Source organism: Cyrtonyx montezumae, unplaced genomic scaffold, assembly GCF_038088225.1.
Source record: "Cyrtonyx montezumae isolate F1298 unplaced genomic scaffold, pur_monq_1.0 scaffold_8, whole genome shotgun sequence".
In the NCBI taxonomy this organism is placed as follows: domain Eukaryota; kingdom Metazoa; phylum Chordata; class Aves; order Galliformes; family Odontophoridae; genus Cyrtonyx; species Cyrtonyx montezumae.
Window position 1 is genome coordinate 114,965,696 of NW_027072089.1, and position 19,093 is coordinate 114,984,788.

At 40.1% G+C, this 19,093-nt stretch overlaps 1 protein-coding gene across 6 annotated transcripts in view; it reads left to right on the forward strand.

Moving 5' to 3' along the window:
- The first annotated feature begins 1,754 nt into the window (after positions 1–1,754).
- Positions 1,755–19,093, forward strand: part of SNX13 (sorting nexin 13) — a 58,684-nt gene continuing 41,345 nt past the window's right edge. For 5 of the 6 annotated variants that reach the window (XM_065751787.1, XM_065751790.1, XM_065751788.1 and 2 more), the window contains exon 1: positions 1,755–1,851. In XM_065751787.1, coding sequence (XP_065607859.1) covers positions 1,840–1,851 — 12 coding nt within the window. In that variant the 5' untranslated portion in view covers positions 1,755–1,839. Of the gene's footprint in view, positions 1,852–2,791; positions 2,852–19,093 lie in introns of those variants that run through there. The other variant, XM_065751792.1, reaches the window with a different exon arrangement.

Here is a 19,093-nt window from a genome sequence, read left to right on the forward strand (position 1 = left end):
TTATGAGTTCCTTCAGGGTTTCTTCTACCACAGACCTAAGCACACGGTGCCTTTTGGCTGAATTACAGTGTGATGAAAGCCATGCACAGAGAATCATAGTTGTGAATGTGTGTGCTTTCCAAATATGCATCCACAGCATGCTTTATTTCTTCATGTAAATAAATGTGATCAAAGTGATAAAGTAGGTATTTCTCTGCTGTTTCAGAGTTTAGTCTCTTTCTCAGTTCTCACTGATCAATGTTTCTGAACAACTTTTCATTTATCAAGATGGTGAAATACTGAATGGAAGGCCACTGTATGGTTCTGTTGTTGTTAAACATATTGTTGAAAATAGACATGTATGCTGTGAAATTTGGATTTTCTCTCGGCAACACATTGAAGAAAGCAGTAATGCTAACAGCAAACATTTGAAAGTACAGAAGAATTTCACGAATACATAGCTGACAAGATACTTAAAAACCCTGATGTTTTCATTATGTTTATTTCTTTAGAAAAGGCACATAAACCACTATGAACATCAATAGTCTACTTTTTTTGGAAAGTGCAATTCACATGACTAGCAGCTGGGTCTCCGATGGGGAAAAAACAGTCGCATGAGTAAAACTGAAACTCGGTAATTCTCATGAATAAAAGTAAGAAGTGGGCAACCTTGAACTGCCAAGTATTTAAAAATCTCCAGGGAAATTAGAGAACTTCAACAAAGCCCTGCAGCCGCAAGAGCAGCCTACCTCCCTTTCTGCAAGCTGCAAGAAGCAAAAGAGCAGCTTGCAGAGAGTAAAAGGTTGTGGGTTTTTTCCACATAGTATTGTTGCATTTATTTCATCTTCACTGATAATCATTATTATTTTTTTTTCGTTTTTGTGCGTCTTCTTGTATTGGCAATGCAGGAAAAAATCCTATCTTAATTCTACTCCTATTGAAGGTTGTAAGGACCTAAGGTTAAGCAAACGAGATGACCAACAGAACAGTGTTTAATGGAGAAGAAACAAACTTCACACAGGAACCTTCAGATACATCTGAACACCGAGCTTCTGAAGAGTGCTGGCACAAGAGATGGATGGGCCAGTGCCCAGGCTCAGCTTCTGAGGAGTGTTCCACAGTCTGCATCTCTACTTAACATGAACACAGGTGGCCAACATACAGATGTCTCTTTCTGAACAGCTTGAGCAGGAAGAGATGTGCAATGCTGCACACCTTACTGGTGCATCAGACACCAGAATGTAAGAAAACATTTAAATGAGCACTCGCAAAACTGCTGTATAGAGCTCAGAGGGAAGAAAAAGAAAAGAGAAAGAACAGCGTTGCGTCTCAGCAGAGACGAGGCAAAAAGCTGCCATTGAAAACAACGCCTCAAGGTCTGCGTCCCTCTGCTTCTCGCTTCGGGATGCACAGCAGGACAGGCTGTAGCCAAGGCCTGGCTCTGGCGCCCGATTTCTCCCGACCCGGATTCACCAGTGCCGGGGCTCGGCAGAGGTCCGAGGGCGGTCATGACCGCCCCAGCCCAGGTAGGCAGCGCAGCACCAGGGGTAGCGGCAGGCCGGGCCGCCAGGGCGGGGAGAGGAGGGATCCGGCCCCGGTAGGGGCGGCCCCAATGGGCGGGCAGGGAGCGGCGGCGGCGCACGTAGCTCTCCCAAGATGGCGGCCGCTCCGGACCGAGGTGCCCGGGCGGCTGCAGGGCTGGGGGCGGCGGGCGGCCGCTGAGGGAGGCGGCCGGGGGCCGGCGGAGCTCCCCTCGCCTCGCCTCCCCATCCCTGCCGAGTAGGGGGAGCTTTCCGCTCGGCCGCCGGGCTTCACCATGCTGCGGGGCTAGAGCCGCGGAGACGCCGCAGCGGGGTAATAATGTTAGCAGAGGTAAGAGCCCTGCTCGAGGCCGGCGGGCTGGGAGCGGCGCTCCGAGCGAATTCGCGCCGGGGCCCCGTAGGGAGGAGGGTCTGTCCTGAGCCGGGGCCTCCGAGCCCTCTTGGTAGCAGGCGGCCCGCCCCGCAGCCGAGCACAGGGGCAGCGCCGGGCCCCTCTTATCACCCTGCTCCTCCCCAGCCTGCGCCCTTCCTCGGCCCAGAGCCTCCAAGGGCAGGGCACTGCAGGGCGGGAAGGGAACGCTCCCGAGGCGCACCCGGCACTCCGTGCCCGCTCTGCAGGGCTGGGGCTGGGGCTGGGGCTGGGGCTGGGGCTGGGGCGGGCCCTCCCGGTACGAGGCCGTGGAGCCGCTCCTCCGATTCTGCGAGGTACCTGGGCAGGAGGCAGGCCTAGGCCTCGCAGCGGAGGGTGTGCCCTGCTGCCGGCTCCTGCTGCAGCCCCCGGCCGACGGAGTGTGGGGCAAAGTGCCTTGAAGCCCTTCTGACCTCCCCTTTGTTGGTGGCTTTGCTTAGTGTTTTCTTTCCTCTTAAAAGGCTTAAGCCTAGCAGTTTTTCCTCTGCTGAGTGTAGGCACTTATAGAAGTGAGTTACCTCCCCCTGTGGGGTGTCGGGCCTAAAGCAGTGGGACAGAGCCGAGGGGATGAATGAGTCAGATGTGTGTCTGAGGGGCTGTGTGCACTGAGTGTCAGAAGGTGGGCTGTGTGGTGTGTCAGCTGCTGTAGATGGGACTTTCCCCTGTACTTAGTTTTGTCTACACAGACTGATTGATTTTCTATTTTTAATCTGTCAACATGGTGCCTGGTGTACAGACATTTCTCAGACGTGGTGATTACGTTACCTGTATTACGTGTTTTGCAGTTTATCATTTTATCCAACGGTGAAGGTTATTTGTCCAAAGTTGAATTCTCTTAAGCCCTAAGAGTCTTAAAGGATGAAGATTTGCATTCTGCCACCTGAGAAATTCAGCTTTGCTTTCCTCAGTGATAACTAAAAAGGTATACTGATGCCTTTAATTTGCATTAAAGTTTCAGAGCACTAGACAGGTTATTCTGCAGAGTGCTGAGCTCTGAGATTCCCCCGAGAGGATAAAATTTGCCAAGTGAGTTAAACATGTAAAAATACTGGACTTATTTTTGCATGCAGGATGTTTGTTAAGTGGTCAGCATTAATGGTCTGCTTGAAGTGTTGATAGGAGTCATGCGTTAGCAGTGCTAATGTAGATTATTTTAAGGGTAGCATAGAACTTTCTGGGTCATTGCCTCATTTAACTGTGCTTTCTGTTTGGTGGTGGCTGTGTGTGCCTTGTTAAATGGTACTGGTATAACAGCATGGATAATATTTCATCCATTGGTTTTTGGAGATAAAACCTTGAACTTATGCGTGTAATAACTGGTAATACCACCAGTAATAACTGGTGGTAAATAGCCTTGGTGTCTGTCTGGAGGACAGGATTCTGGTGTCCTTCTAGCTTCCCTATATAAACTCATTGTAAACATGATGCTTTGGGGTGAAGCATTCCAGGCTTGGTATTTGCCAAGAAGACACATTTTTATAATTTTGGGGTGCCCAGCAAAGTTGCAGACAGACTTCAGTCAGCCAGAGCAGCAGTTGTGGGGAGGAGTTCTTTAAACAACCAGAGAGCTGTGCAGTGGCAACACTGATGTTGGCAATTTAAAAATGAACAAGAAAAACCTTCTGACATATGAACTGGAAGGAGTCCTTCTCAGCGTGCTTTTTTTGGCTGTTCCAATTGTAACTTGGAAGCAAAGTCATCCTGTGAAAACTGTGTACATGCCTGCAAACTGTTTCACACTTTGCAGGAAGGTGCGGATTGCTTCAAGCCTACTGACTGAAGTTTTATTTATTGATACAGTTTTCTATGAACTCTTAAATCTCTCTTTGTTTTTAATCACTTTGTCAGTGGAAAGTTAGGTGGAGTGTATGGTGGGCTGACAGGTAGGATGACTGTGAACCGTGTGTGACCTGAGGCCGGGTAAATTTGTCTGAATATCTGAATGCAGTGTCTCCTAAAATACGGAGGTGATGCAACTAACTTTGGGGAGGAAGAATACTGGACGGGCAGTAAGCCTTTTTTATTTTTATTTTTTCCTCTCTCAAAGTACTAGTTATTTAAAAGCAGCATGTGAAGAAATGGTATTGTCTGTATTGCTGAGCCTGATGAAGAGGCAGAGTCTGGTTCTACTGTACTGTTCTAATGTACTGTTATCACAAAGTAGGAATGTAACGTAGTTTCTCAGAATCAGTTTCCTACATCCTTGGACTGCTCCCATTTATGCAGACTCCAGCAGATTCAGTCCAGTTCTGATACAGTTACTCTGTAATCAGGAATTTCAGGGGAAGATCGCAGTTCCGGTCCTGAAAAAGTAATGGGTTTTATTTATTTGTTTTTGTTTTCATTTTTTCCCCCTTGTAGCATGTCCTGTTTCAGTTGTATCGGAAATCACACTGTTGGGTGCTAAACGAATATGTTTATTTACCTACCTGAAGACCACTCCCCAGCTTTTTGGAACTCAATTCTGCAGTCATATTCAGTATGTTCTTTCTGTGGCATTCGGAGTGTTTCCGCAGTGGCTGCTTCTCCAGTTGGATACAGTGTTGACCCTTGCGACTTTTCACTTGTTTCCTTTTGCTTGTTCATCAGATGCCTTCTTTGCTTTCCTAGACCTGGTGTGTCTTGTTCCCATGTGACTTACAGCTTCAGCACTCACTACTAGTTTTCTTCACCAATGAATCCACGATGGACACAAGTTGCCCTTGTCCAGCTCTTGTGTCTTCACAGCTGTCTTCACCAATCTTGACTTCTGTGCAGTGATAACTGCACTGCCCTCACTACAATGTGGCAGCTGGTGTTCAACAGCTCTGACTCATGTGCTGGTTAATACTGCCTTAAAATCAACTGGGAGAAAACATTAAATTGGATTTCAATGATACTTAGTTGACAAGAACCATCAGAAGTGGCAACTTGCAACCAAGTTGCAGTCAGTAATGACTCTGGAAGTATAAGCTTTAAAAATAAATAAATAAAAAGGAGTATGCTCCCTCACCAACTTCTTAATAAACTGGCAGTTACATCCTTCTGAGTTTGTCAGCATTTAGTTTAATTCTTAATGAAAGAGTACTGTATTGTAGTCACTGCCTAGTGACAGTTGAGGAGCTTTTGAAATTTGACTGAGTAGGAAAACTTTTTTTGTCTAGAACTGAAAATGAGCCTTCAAAACTGAGATGAGGATAATTCTTGTTACTGCAGACATTCAGGATAACTCAATAGCAACAAGTAGTACATTTCCAGTTAAACTGTATTTTGTAAGTTGTATAGCGAACTTACTTTTGTTAAACGTTGATAGCTGCTAACTGATCAGAGGTGTTTTTGAGGAAAACCAAGCAAATTAGCCTGACCTATAACAGTAAAGATTGACCCAGCAGCTTGCTTTAACTTGCTTTTGAATAATAATGAATTAGCCTTATTGAAACAGTAGCACATTGTAATGTGTATGTTGCTCCAGCCCTGAAAGAGGTAGGACAGTTAACTATACTATAGTTGTTGTTTTGTTGTTGTTCTGCGATAAATAGCCATGGAAGGCTGCTGTGCTGTGATGCTTAGTGTAACTGAACTATGATTTGCTAGTAGAAACTACTGGAAGTGTGTGGGCAGATAACCAGGATGCCAAATTAGTTTTCTGTCCTTCTGTGAAACTTTAGTGTTGGGGTGCCTGTGGTTTGTGACACAAGATCTGTCCAGAGGGTCAGTTGCAAGTCTTTGGGAGGTGAAAATCCTGTCTTCCTTCTTTTTATTCTGTAAATGAAATTTTCCCTGTCGCTACTCTGCTTTGGGTCCCTAATTGTTGTTGTGACAGCTATTTTGATAACTGTGAGTTCTGTAGAGCCTCAGTTAAAATTAGTTCAGGAGCGGTAAAGCTAGGAAAGCTAACATTACAAAAAGAATTGATGTTCTGTGCTTCTAGTAGTTGTTTTTAAACGTTTTGTTAACTATTAGTGGAAGATAATGTTTAAATTCTCTTGACTGTTCTTATTTAGCTGGCCATAAACTGCTTAGGTTGAATGCAGACTTGTGCAACAGTTCTAAAATACCAGTCTGTGCAGTTCCCCAAAACTGTGTGGTAAAGTAAAAGTGTAAATTTTCTTAGTTGAGTAAAAATAGTTACAGCTTGTCTGGTTAGATAGCTGGAAGAGCATTAAAGTTGGTAGCATTCTGGGGGAATTAACTCTGGTTTAAATATGTTTGTTCCTTTATCTCCATCCTTACAAAGATGACAAAGCATGTTTTCATTTGAACGAACATTAGGAGAATGGCTATTATTAGAAGTGAGAAACCGATGGTGTTGAATGCAAGTTGTTGGTAACACTTGAGAATTAATATTTTGAAGTCCCATTAACACTTTTCACTGTCACTTGGCTGAAAACATCAAGGCTGAAATAATAGAAAAATCAATTTTAATTGGCACTTCCAGTTACACGAGAGAGAAACTTCAGGAAGCACAAGACATCATGATCTTGGACTTAATTGCTTGTTCTCTTAAAAAAATTATTATTCCATAATTAAACTTTGATTTCTGAATTGGAGAAATGAGACATTATTTCATTATGTAAACATATTGGGATATTTTGACAGGAACACTCTAACCTTGTTTATGTAAGTTCTGTAGTTTCACCTTAAAATCATGGCTGTGTAATTACGATTATATTTATGAGAATTTATATGCATTTACTTCAAACCTGAGTAAGCGTAGGTGGTGGGTATATTCTGCTGTGGGCCTTCATTGCTGTCGTTTATTTTGGATATATGTCGATTTCTATCCTCTTGGAGATTGGAAATATCTGCCAAGCATTTTTTTCTTTTTCAAAAGCAGAAAGCTGTAAAATGCTCAGAGAAAGGAGGTAGATTCCTGAAGACTTTGGTGTTGATTGGTCACTTGAAAGGAATATGTTGCAGGGGCACTATGAACCAACTTTATCTGTGAATTTAATCAGTTGGCATACGAAAAAATGTCTCATGATTTATTTATTTATTTTTGACTAATTCTGTTTGAGGGGAATTTTATGAAAATACGGGAACTTCCTACAACAGAATATGGAATTTGACCTTGATGGTTACTTTGGTAATACTTCAGTTTGAAGCCATTTTATCAGTGCCCTTTGAACACTCAGAGTCTTGCAGCCCTGTGCATTTTCTCACACGGTGAGAGTGAGACTTATTAAGACTGATTTGAATGTCACCAGGTAGTCAGGAGACCAGGTGCCCGCAGAAGAAGAGAAACCCTCCTCTGCTCACTCACTTTTCATTGAAGTCCCACCTTACATCAGATAGCGTGGATGGTACACACGCTGCAGATTGACGTGGCTGGAAGGATTTGTGGTATTTGGAGCTATTAAGTGTCAAAAACTGATGGGAGAAATACTTTGTTTATTCAAGTGAAAGGTAATGCAGCCTAGTAAAAGTTGTCAGGTATCCATTTTTAGTATCGTTGATGTCAGAAGTATTTAGTTCACTGTTGCTGACAGAGCTTTGTGTCAGTAGATGAACTAAATACATTTTCTTTCTAAGAATGTTCATGAATTTGGGATCTCAGACTTTGTGGAGAATGAGCTACTTAAATGCAGTTGTGCTGTTATTACAGTGTGATTTACCTTGATGCCTGTTCCTCTGCCTCTCATGCTTTAATCCCATGCTTCTGGAAGGAACAAGGTGATCTGAATTCTGTTCTGTCTGAATCTGTTTGTGTCACAGAGCTGTTTTTTTTTTTTATAAATATTGCCCCTTTAGGATCACTTATTTGTATTCTTCCATAAATTTTTGCAATTGTAAGAATTAACTCTACTCAGCACTTGTGATGATGCCTTATAAGGCAGTATGTTTTAGGCTGTCTCCAGCAATACAAGCAACTGGACTTGAACAGGAAGTTTGCATTGCTACATATCTTGTAGGATGTTCTACACTTCCACACTTCCTGTTGACACTATCAGACAGGGGTAAAGTAGAAAATAATCCAGTAGTTGACTGCCTATTTCTTTTTACAGCTAACTGATGATGAAACAGTGTTTTGGGTCTGGGATACTGTCTGTCATAGCTCTTAATCAGTGCTGAAAGCTCGGAAAGAATGTGTCTGATGTTTCTGGTCATCCTATAGTTAGCATCTGACATTCTAGACCGTGAGGATGAGTTAAAAATCTGGTGGCATACGGGACTGAGGAAATAAGAATCTGTCTTGTATAACTGTAGGAAGAATGATTGTTCTAAAGTTTTGCTGATCATAAAAATGATCTTGGAACTGTTTGACTCCAGGGTGTGATGAAACCTCGCTCATTGCTATTCTAAGAACTGCAGCTGCAGGCTGAGGAGCAATGTCTGTGGTTAGTGCCCGACCCTTTCTTCTTGGAGAGGCTGATGTTTCGCTGAAACCTTTCTTTCCATTCTATAAAACAACTCCTAACCTTGTTTATTCACAGGGTTTTGATACACGTTGTAATATAATATTAAAAATGCTTCAGAAAAAAGATGTCATACAATGATTTTTGCAGTATCTTGAAAATATTATGATCAGTAATACTGAAATAGTTCAAGCAGATAAGTATTCCTTATCCATCAGAAATTGCACCTGTATTTTTGTGTGCAGTTTCTTCCCAGATACTATGCTGAATAGTTTTTCCAGTGTATGTTGGTATGTTTGTCACTGGTACATAGCTTAGTTTTTAATACTGAAGTCATTGAGATAGCTAACCCCTTAATATAATTTGAAGAAATATGCTCTTTGTAGTGTTTTGTATATTCCAATTTGTGTTTCTGATCAGTTAAAATGAAATTTCCTCATCTTCTGATAACAGTATTAATAATTAATACATTTAATGTGTTAAAATTCTATCCTGTGATTCAATGCCTCAGTTACAAATCTAACCCAGTGGTAAATGTGGAACAACCAAAATGGAGTTACTTATCTATTAGGGTTAACTCATTGCTCATCTATGATTTTAAGATTATTGGGGAAAATAAACATTTTTGGATATGTGTGTGAATGTGCCTTTCATTGTTTTGACAAGAAGGTATTTCTTTACAGTGCTAGGCTGCTGGCAGAAGAAGGCTTTATTTTAAACGTTCACTCCTGTCATACATTTCCCTTTCACAATCAAGATTCATTTTTCTGAACTGAGTTCAGTAGTTGTGTTGAATGTAGTTTCACTGTGAGTGTACAGGCATTGAGTAGTAGTGCCCTGCTTTGTGGCAGTATACACTACATTACCTCCTCTGTTTCATGCTTGCATTAATTTCCCTTGCATGAATAAAATTTATTTCAAAAGTTTTATGTATTCCTTTACACTATTTTTAAAGTTTGAACTTTGGATAGCATTGCTCTTGTGTCTTCTGTTGGCAATTTGTCCTACTATAGCTTCTTAAAGAATTCTTGAGACAATTGTGAGTTAGAAATAGAGACCAAAGGCAAACTTAGTTTAAATAAATGTCCCTAAGTGCATTTTTTACTTTACTGGTTATTTTCCTTTATTGAATTCTCCAATTAATGTCGGTTTTCTCTGTCCAGTCACTGTTTCTTTTATTTTTTCTTTATTTTACTGATACTCTTCCAAATAGAAAACAAAGAAAAAAAGTTTTGCTTTAATGATCTCAATATGTTAACAATTTTTCTCTTGTCTTTTAGAGATTTAACTGTGTTTTCCAAGGATCAAAGTAGCCATGCTGCTGTTGTATAGAACAATATGAATTGGTCTTTTTTTCATATGAAGGCTTCCACCTTGCTGTGTGGCACTTCATTTGTTTATTACTTGTCACTGGCATGCGTTTCTTCCTCTTCATTTTTCTTCCTTATCTATTTGTTTTTGTTTTCCTGCAGGTATCACTGAGTAGGCCATATATTTTTCTCTAGATGTGCTGCATGCCTAAAGAGATGTAAGATATTGAGTATCATTTTCCATTAGAACTGACTAGATCTGTTTTAGGCTCCTGGTCAAAGGACTGTTCAGTCCAGCTGGCATGTTGCTGCACCTTGTATGGGATCTGGCAGCTGAGCAGCAGCCCCATGGGGAGTGAGGCCTTCTAGAGAGGGATGAGTTGGGAACACAGGCTGTCCCATGTCAACGGCTGCATGATCCAGTGGGAGGGAAGTGCCCAGGGCCTGCCTGCGTTTACTTCTACTTAGATTTAAAATAGAACTAAATCCCTAAATAATTCCTGTCTTCATGTAAATGGGGATCATCTCTGTTCCTTCTGAGCTTCCATACATCTAAAACAGTTACTAGCCAGATCTACTTTGCTTAACAGTTTCTTGTTGTTCTCGGTGTTGAGCAAGTGACAGTGGCTGAGGTTTGTAGGTGTGTTCTGTGAACTTCCACTGAGAGCTGTACACTCCAGTGGCTCCTTTTAATCTACTGGAAATATGCCATGCCCTGATGCTTATTTGAGAATGAAATGTTCCAGCAAGTTCACAGAATCATCCTTCTGTATGTGTTATTTGCAGATATTGTTATTTGCTCTATTCTTCAGTACCACCGTATGTGCACCATGGAGCCATCAGGATGTAGCTGGCACACTGGCTCTGGACCCACATTGTGTGTGAGAAAGGAGGATGAGATTGAGGCTAAAATACTTAGCAGGGTGCTCAACAGGGCCGTTTGCATTTACAGAGGCCAAGTAGACAGAAAGTATGGTGCAAAAGAAATTGGAAGAAATTGTAGGAGGCTTCTCTTTACTTGCACATAGATTTGTTCCTGAGCTACGCACTGCAGCCTCCTAGCATAGGAAATCATATCACGTGTACTTGGATAAACCCTATGAAGCTTGAACATTTTGAATGCAGCAGGCAAAATGGTTTTGCCAATAACGACATTCAGGAAAAAGTGAAAAGCTCATGAAATATTGGGAAAAAGATGATCAGAATTACCATGGTTTACCAAAAGTGTTGGTGAATCAAGTGCTACTTGTAAATAAGAAGGTAAACAGTCAAGCTATAAGGACTGAAGGAGGGATTAGAGAAGAGGATGTTAAGTACATCAGGAAGAAAGACTGGGAATATCTCAAATCGGCATTTTCAATGCAGTAATCCAACTGAAGAAGTCAGTAATATTCAAACACGCTTTTTTTCCTCCCCTCCCAAGTAGGGACTTTTTTCACCTTACCCTAGAAATGCTGCTTTTGTTTTCTTTATTTATTTCTCCTTTTTGGTCAGGCACTGTCCATTCTGCAAAGAGTATGGCATCAATTGTTGCTTAAAGAAACTGCAATCTTCTTTTGATTGTTGAAGAATGCTGAGTGATCTGGACACACAGGTCTAATTTTTTCTCTTTGTACAGCTGAATTATATTCTGTCCAGGAAAAGCTGTTGTAAGAAACTGTAATTTTAGACGATTGCTCTGGCGTTGTAATATGTTCTGTAAAGTATCGTTTTTCACAGCTATTCTGTCTTCATGCAGTAAGCATCCATGTGAAATTTGGCCTTGTAAGAGATCAGATATAATCTCAGAGGCTGTTGGTAAATTGTGGTGTTTGTATCCATTTCTTTTTTTTGTAACTGGGCAAGAGAATTCAGAGCATTTGAAGAACTTCAATAAGTTTAAGCTTAAGAAGGGAAAAGTGGTGTAACAGAATAAATCTTTAGAGGAAGGTTCTGTTGCTTTGTCAGTGGGTTTAAGCAGGTGCTTAAAAATGCAGTGTGTTTGCTGCTGTTTATTTTGCTTCTGGACACTGTTTGAAGTTCCTCTTTCTACACCCATTTAATATTGCAGTTGCAGCTAATTATCATCCTAGTGAAAAAGCATAAAAAAAGTTGGGGAACTTAGTATATCTTTGAGAAATAGTTTATGTTGAATGTTCAGAAGTTTTGTCAGCTGGTTTCTCTGTCCTGTCCCTCTGAACAGCAGCTCTGCCTTCCAGCATGTTGTGCTCTCACCTCAGGTTGGTATTGCATGAGACATTAAACAGTCTGGTCCCCGTATTGAGCTCTGACCTAGCTGCCGATAACCTGCCTAGTTACCAGTACTGGACTTTGCACCACTGATAATATCTTTGTGTCCCAAAATCTAGTGAGTTTTTTCACCAACTCTGTCAACCACTTACCAGCCTACAGCTCATCAGCATGATGATGAGAAGAGTGTGGGGTTATTCTGTTAAAGGCCTCACCAAAAGGGAAGGTATGAAGCATGTGAAGTGCTCTCTTGTCCCCAGCATCACTAACCTCATCATAGAAAGCAGTGGGGTTGGTCACGCACAATCTGTCCTTACTATTTGCATCCTAGCCAGAGTTTGAGATGAAGCTGGTTCCTGGCCCTCACTGTTCTTGAAGGTACCTGTTTGCTGCCAATATAATTTGAGAAATAATCTGTGTTGGCCTTTGGTTCTTTGGCATGCCTGACTCCAACACTTCCTGTAGTCAAGGTGCAATTTGGCATTACAGCTCCAACTCAAAGATTTTCTTCTCTGAGCCGTACATTACTTTGTGCGGTTCACATCTTTCTTCATTTTTTTATTTTTTTTTAATGGTGGTGGTTACATTTAAGCAAATAAAATCCACAAAGATGTGACATGAGTGGTGGTAGAAGTTAGAGATAGCAGCCGTACCCACCAGGGATAATATAGAAATTAATTCTTGGTCTCATTGTGTGTATCTATTTCTGGAGGAATCCTTCTGGCAATTGTGGTAGGTAGTGTGAATGATCTTCTTTTGCTTATGTTCCTTCACATCCTTACCCTGACCTAATAAGGCCATTAGGGTATCTCATTATATTTAGCCTAGTCTCAGATAAAGTACTGTAAAGTTATGTTACTAACTTAATATTTTAAAGTAACTTTCTTATCTAGATAAGGAATATTGCTTAGTTAGGAACATTAGATTGTATTATGTTATTATAAAATAATTTATAAAAAATGAAATGCAATGCTACAGTGTCCAAAACAGCTTCATCTCAAAATAAGTGTTGTAAATAAATATATTTCAGTGGACTCTAACAACTGTGCTGCGAATAGCACGGATGTAGAATAATATTACCAGATGACCAGAAAATGATGATTAAAAAAAGGTGATTAATTCTCTACCCAGGGTACTAATAACTGTATTGTCCTACAGTTAACAGAAAGGACTGGATGGTATATGTACATATACAAATTCAATATCTACATATATGAGTAATATAAATACAGTTGTGTTAAATCACACACATTTGCAGGTAGAGCACGAAAATGTGGAAGCTACTTGTAAGAAGTTTGCTTGAAAATAATTTTATTGCTTATAGATCCTTCTAAGCAAGTCAGCAGATGGTAGAAGCATCTTACTGCTTTTGGGATAAAAGTTCAAGGTATTGTCTGCTGTGTTTCACACCTGACTTTTTTACAGTGAGATTTTTAGGAAGAAGCAAAGTAGAAAATGCACAATAGCTGCTGCAGCAGTGTGTAGTTTGAAAATGTAATTTTATGGCATTGAGCTTATTTTATACTTTAATGTCGCTGACAAATTCTGTCACTTCCTTTTTTTGTGGGGCTACTGGGATTTGAGAGCAAGGAATAAGCAGCTGTGTATTGCTTAACAGAAGTTATCACTAACACGCATTGTGAGCTTTAGTTTTAAACTGCATGGGTACTGAGTTTTGAAGAAAACTAAAAAATGTATCTTGTGTAACAGAGTCCATGGTAGCACTGAGCTCTGTGCAATGGCTTTCAACTAGCCAGAGCATCAAGAGACAGCCACCTTACTCTGACTCTATTGGAGTGAGAGTGATCTAACAAATTTCTGTCAAAATGTACGTTGGGAATCGTAAGTGGTAGAAATTTGTACTTGAAGCAAAGTTGATGATTCTTTAAATTCATTGAGTGGGATTAGATTTCTTCAGCAAAGAAAATGAAACTTTCAAATAACTCCTTGCTTCAGTTTAGACAAAAAAGCAAAAAGTGAAAGTAAATGCTTCTTGACCAGTAATCAGAACTGAAATATACAGTAAGATGGTTTCTTGACATGTCACTCCATAGTTTTTAGCCACTTGGGACTATGGGTTTCTTTGCTTGATAGTGTTCGGGGCCTTCTCCTACTCTTCCTTCTCCAGAGTTTTGCACTAGCAACATGTGAAATAGATGTAATCTGTTTATCCAGGAGCTGAACATAGAATAGTCTAGATTATCTCATTATCTTGAATTCAAACTTGAGTTAGGTGGATTACTTTATTTTCTTACTTTGGATAACTTAAGATGATCCTGTCAAGCAATAAGACTTCTGTTTGTCTGGTCTTCTTCAACTTTTCTTGTTTTCTGTCTACTTGCTAAACTAAGTTAGATACCAGTCAGAATAAAATCACATGTGACTTTTTTTTTATTATTATTAAAAGGAAGTTAATGAGTTTGAGAATGTCAGTACTTGTTAGATTTAAGGAGGTAGCTGGAAATGGGCTAGTATCTTGTTTCCCATTGACATCTAACATGCTGAAGTGCTTCCTTTCAACATGAGCATGATTACCTCTTCTTTTAATAAGAATACAGTTTAGGATTTGGGTTTCAGTGCAAGCATGTGATAAGAAAATGTTTGTGTCTGTGAAGCTGGCCTCTTGTTTTTACTAGTTAGATAAGTATCTATTCCACTTTCAAAATATGGCTGTGTCTTTCTGTCCCTTGCATTTAATTCTGATGTTAATAAAATATCTGTTAGTGTTGAGAATAATTGTTCAAAGAATGAAGGTTGGTTCATTTCAAATAAATAGTCATCCTGATTTCACTTTGTCATCAGGAATACTGAAGGAACAGGTGTGAGAAAACCAAACAGAAGAACCTGACTTTTTAATCCAGGGTGCTTGGCTGTTTTTTCACTTGAAAGCAAAGGTTGCCATTGAAAATTCTTTTGCTTTTGATAGAAGGAACAAGGGTTGATCGAAGTACTTATTTTTCTTCTTCGGCTTCAGTGCATAAAACATTCGTATCGAAATATAGTACATAATTTTGCCATTTTGAGAGTAATATTGTAGAGTAAGGCAGCGGATTTTGTTGCTGATAAACTGAAATTGCAATGTTGTACAGAATACTGTTTAAACTTTTTAATTACAAACTGTAATTAAATTTGACTGTACTGTGTTCTTTAAGAAAGTGCCAGCATATATTTACATTTAAAGGTTTGTACTTTTTACTTGATTTATGAAGTCAATTTTTAAGAGGCAGTGCAGTATTTGTGATTTTGGATGTATACCAAAGGTTATCACCCATTCTGAAGCAGTTGGTTAGACCAGCTTGTGTAATGGAGAGGAGCAGGGGAGAATTTTTCCCAAAATTATTCTGTCTCGAGCACTGAGAAGCAGCAGGAAAATCTCAGTTAAACAGAGTTAAGCATGATTGCTCTTGAATTCATCCAACTGTTAACCAATTAAACCATTTGACATACAAAGCATGTCTTGAGCTGAGGTGGAGAGGGGACAGATGGGATCATGGTTAGTAGAGAAGAGGAATTTCCAGCTGCGTGACCAGGAAGGATCAGCAGGAATTCTGCTCTTACCCGGAAGAAACTTAATGGCTTTAGGAAACTCAGCATTTTGTAATGTTCTGTGTCTACAAGGTGATTTGTTTATATTTATATCCTCTAATATTTTAGGGTTACTTTCGGGGAAGAAAAACAAATGCATTAAACTTAGAACAATAGAAGCAAAACAGACTGTATGAAAATCCTTCTCTTTAAACCTTTCTCAAGAGTTTTCTTCTAAGTACTACAGCAGAAAAAAGATTTCTCTTTTTTTTTTTTTTTTTACATAGTCTGAGAGAGAAATGGATTGTAGAGTATTGCTTTATCTATCCAGTTGTCTGAGGTGGGCAAAAGGATAGTGTGGAAGGAGTTAAAAAAAACTATACAGTGATATGCAGAACTCTTTTCAAAACTCCCTCTGCTTTATCTTTCACTGATTGCTGTAGATTTAGTACACAGTAAGACTGTATCTATCGTGATAGTAATGGTTTATTTTGCACTTGTTAAATCTGAGATTGGTACTCCAGTTGATAGTACTTTCCAGTCCTACTTGTCATGCTTGTAAGGGTGCAGTAATTTGAATCCTAAAATAATGTTTTTAATCACTTGACAAAAATGACACTTGCCTTAATTATAGAAAGGTTTGTACGTGAACACATTCCATTTACACTTAAAATTGAAGTCAAGGGAAAGCGCAGATGTGTAGAATTAACAGAAAATTAAACTTGACATCTACTCTTGACAGTTTCTTAATGTGAGCCCACAGATGACATTGAACACGTTTAGCAAAACATCATATTAAAAAAAAAAAGGAAGAAAAAAAGAAAAATAAGTGCTATAAGTGCCCAAAGAGCAAAGGCTAGTTTGCTTATCAACATCTAGCTAAGGCCATAACAGCTGCTGCCATTTAAAAACTTTACCAGACAAATGCGGTTGGATATACACAGTGAAAGAACCATGGGTGAGGAAGTGTGATTTTCTTCAGAGTCCACAATATTATGTTGCAGAACTTCAGTGTGAAAGCAGTCACAAAGGGTGGTCAGCAGCAGTGGCACAGCGTGCAAAGCGGCCCTTTGGATGCTGCAGCTGTAAGGCTTCAGAGTTCTCTGCTGAAGCTTAAGATGCATGAGCAGATGATTTCTGAGCCCAGCTTTTCTGTCTTGCTGTTCTGTCCTTTCTCCCTGCCCTGTCCCCAGACTTGGCAGCACAATTATAGTTATTCTAGGTCTGCGGGGCCAAGTGTGATGAGTCAGGTGCTCAGGTTCCAGCAGGAGTGGGAGAGCAGGGCTGCCTGGACCTCAGGGGTATGAGTGTGGCTGCCTGGGGGCAAGGGGTGAGCTGGGAGAGGAGGAGCGGCTGTTGGGGGTCGGTTGTGGGTGGGAACACCTGGAGCTGCTTTTGTATGAAAGGAGAAATGCTTCTGTATATGTTGGTTGCTTTTGGAAATGAGAGTTGGCAGCACGAGTTTGAATCCAAGCAGAGCACAGCTGTACTTTCCTCAGTGAATGTTTGCAGTGAAAGCAGTATCAGGGCTGAGGATTTTGCTTAAAGATGGGTTAGAGGCAAAGCTCTGACAGCTTGTCTGCTGGATTATGAGAGAGAAGCCTACTGAAGCTACTTCAGTAAGGCACAGTTAGTTATTGGAGTACCTCGTTGCTGTTATGGCTGCTACATTAAATCCTTGCCACGCTCCTGCTGTCTTGCCTGCAAAATAATCTTGCTAATTCATGAGTAGTAAGCTATAATACCACAGGTCTCTGTGGCCTATAAACTGCACACAGTTTCAAGGTAGTGAATCCTGTGGATTTACACAGAATCCTGAGTGAATGGTGATGAATCAGTCGCAGCTCAGCTGTGTCAAACAACAGCAATGTGCAGTGGGAACCGTCAGAATGTGGTGTAAGCTAGATAGCTGAAATCAAAGGAAGGATGAGTAGGGAAATGTAAGAAAGCAAAGTTTTACTGTGTTTCTTTCAGTTTAGAGGTGATACTTCCTTAATTCTGTCATCAGCATCAAGCCTGTGAATATTCACCTCTCTAGTAACTGATGAGGCTTTTCAGTGTGCTCTTTCAATTTACAGATAGCCTATACTGCATTTAATACTTTGCTAAAGCAATTCCATACCATGGGAAGAAGGCTACTGAATCTTTTGTGGTGCTGCCTTAGCCCTTGATGTGTCTGACCTTACAGAGAAAGACTTCTGCAGTGTATTTGTAGGATTTGAGGCATGAAAAATGGGATGTAGTAGTAGCAAGATAAACATATGGCATCTGAAGTGATGTTAAGCAAAAGTGGATAAAACTAATGAGGCGGAACCACTGCTTGTCTGGAATGCAGAGCATTCATCTGTGAGCGTGTGTATGCATTATATACATGTGTGCATCCTAAAAGATTGAGGCTTGTATTAGTTCTTTGATCCTAAGCAGCTGACCGTAGTTGCTTGAAATTCAGTAACTAATACTTTGACAGTTCAATTGGGAAGTTTGTCTTTTAAAAGGTTTGAGTACCTGCTACTTAAATGCCGTTATACCATCTCTTCAGCAGACTGGCTTGTGCTTTCTGCTAGGGGTGAGAAATATTCACCCTACAATTAATTTCAGTAAGACAAGACAAAACTTCAGTAAATTTGTTAGTCTTTAAAATACAGCTAACTTGTAAAGAAGTGTGAAGTAGTGGGGTTTGATGTTTTTATTTTTTTTTAATACTCCAACTAGTTCCACATTACTTCCTAGTAAGTACTAGTTAGTACTAGCTGCACAGTTATATTTAAGTAGTAGTTGGACATTCTTTCCTTTTTATGATATGGGAGAGGAGACTTGGTTTTCAATTTTGTCCAGGATTCATATGGCTGGAAACTATAAGAAGTGTGAAGCCCTTCGTGAAGCATGAAGTTACAGGAAGCCTTATTTACAGTCAGCCTGGATTGAACTGTTCTGATCATTCCATCCTTTTGAGTGTCTCTCTCAAAATCCCAAGATTATAAACCAAAAACATATAAGAATTGGGCCAGTGTCTGTTGTACGTACTGCAGTGTGCTGAGTTGTGTGAGTTTTAAGAAATCCTATTAAAATACCAAATGAGATTTGAATCTCTGTAGCCATATGCTAAATTGCAAAACTGGAGTGTAGGACAAAAGGTCACTGCTCTATCTATTATGGAACTTTCTTTGTTAATTATGCATTCACCCGTCTCTGAATATGCGTCTCGCTATCTTGTTTAATTAAGTTTTGTTAAGTCATTTGGAGTCCTTATTCCATATTTAGAACTTCAACTTTTTTGAATTGTGCTATTAAATGTAGTGATATTTTGATATAAGAAGGTCGTGATTAAATGTTATGTTCTGTATGCACATCTTGTTGTATGTAGCACTCTGCAGAGATTTTAAAATGTCTGTATTTCTGAGGGCATGAATTTGAGGAATCATCTTTGTGTACCAGAATGTAGATGTACAGTGAGAGCTCCTGCTGCTTCCTTATTGTATACAGCTGAATTATATTACTTATCACTGTTCATCGGATCCTTAAAACTTTCTTTTTATTGTGCTGTTTTTTGAGCTCTGTGCCTAAGAGGAAGAGCTGAAATTTAAATAGTCCCTTCAGAAAGATGAGAAATGTAGGCAGGTGCCCCCCCCATCCCTCACATTAAAAACTGAAAGAGCTCTCTGCAAGTATGCTCTCTGCTAGATCTTTGCTTGTTTTCTAAATGTCAAACTGCAAGACAAGTTTATTTAAATACTTTCTTAGTGTTACTTGATGACATTGCAGTTG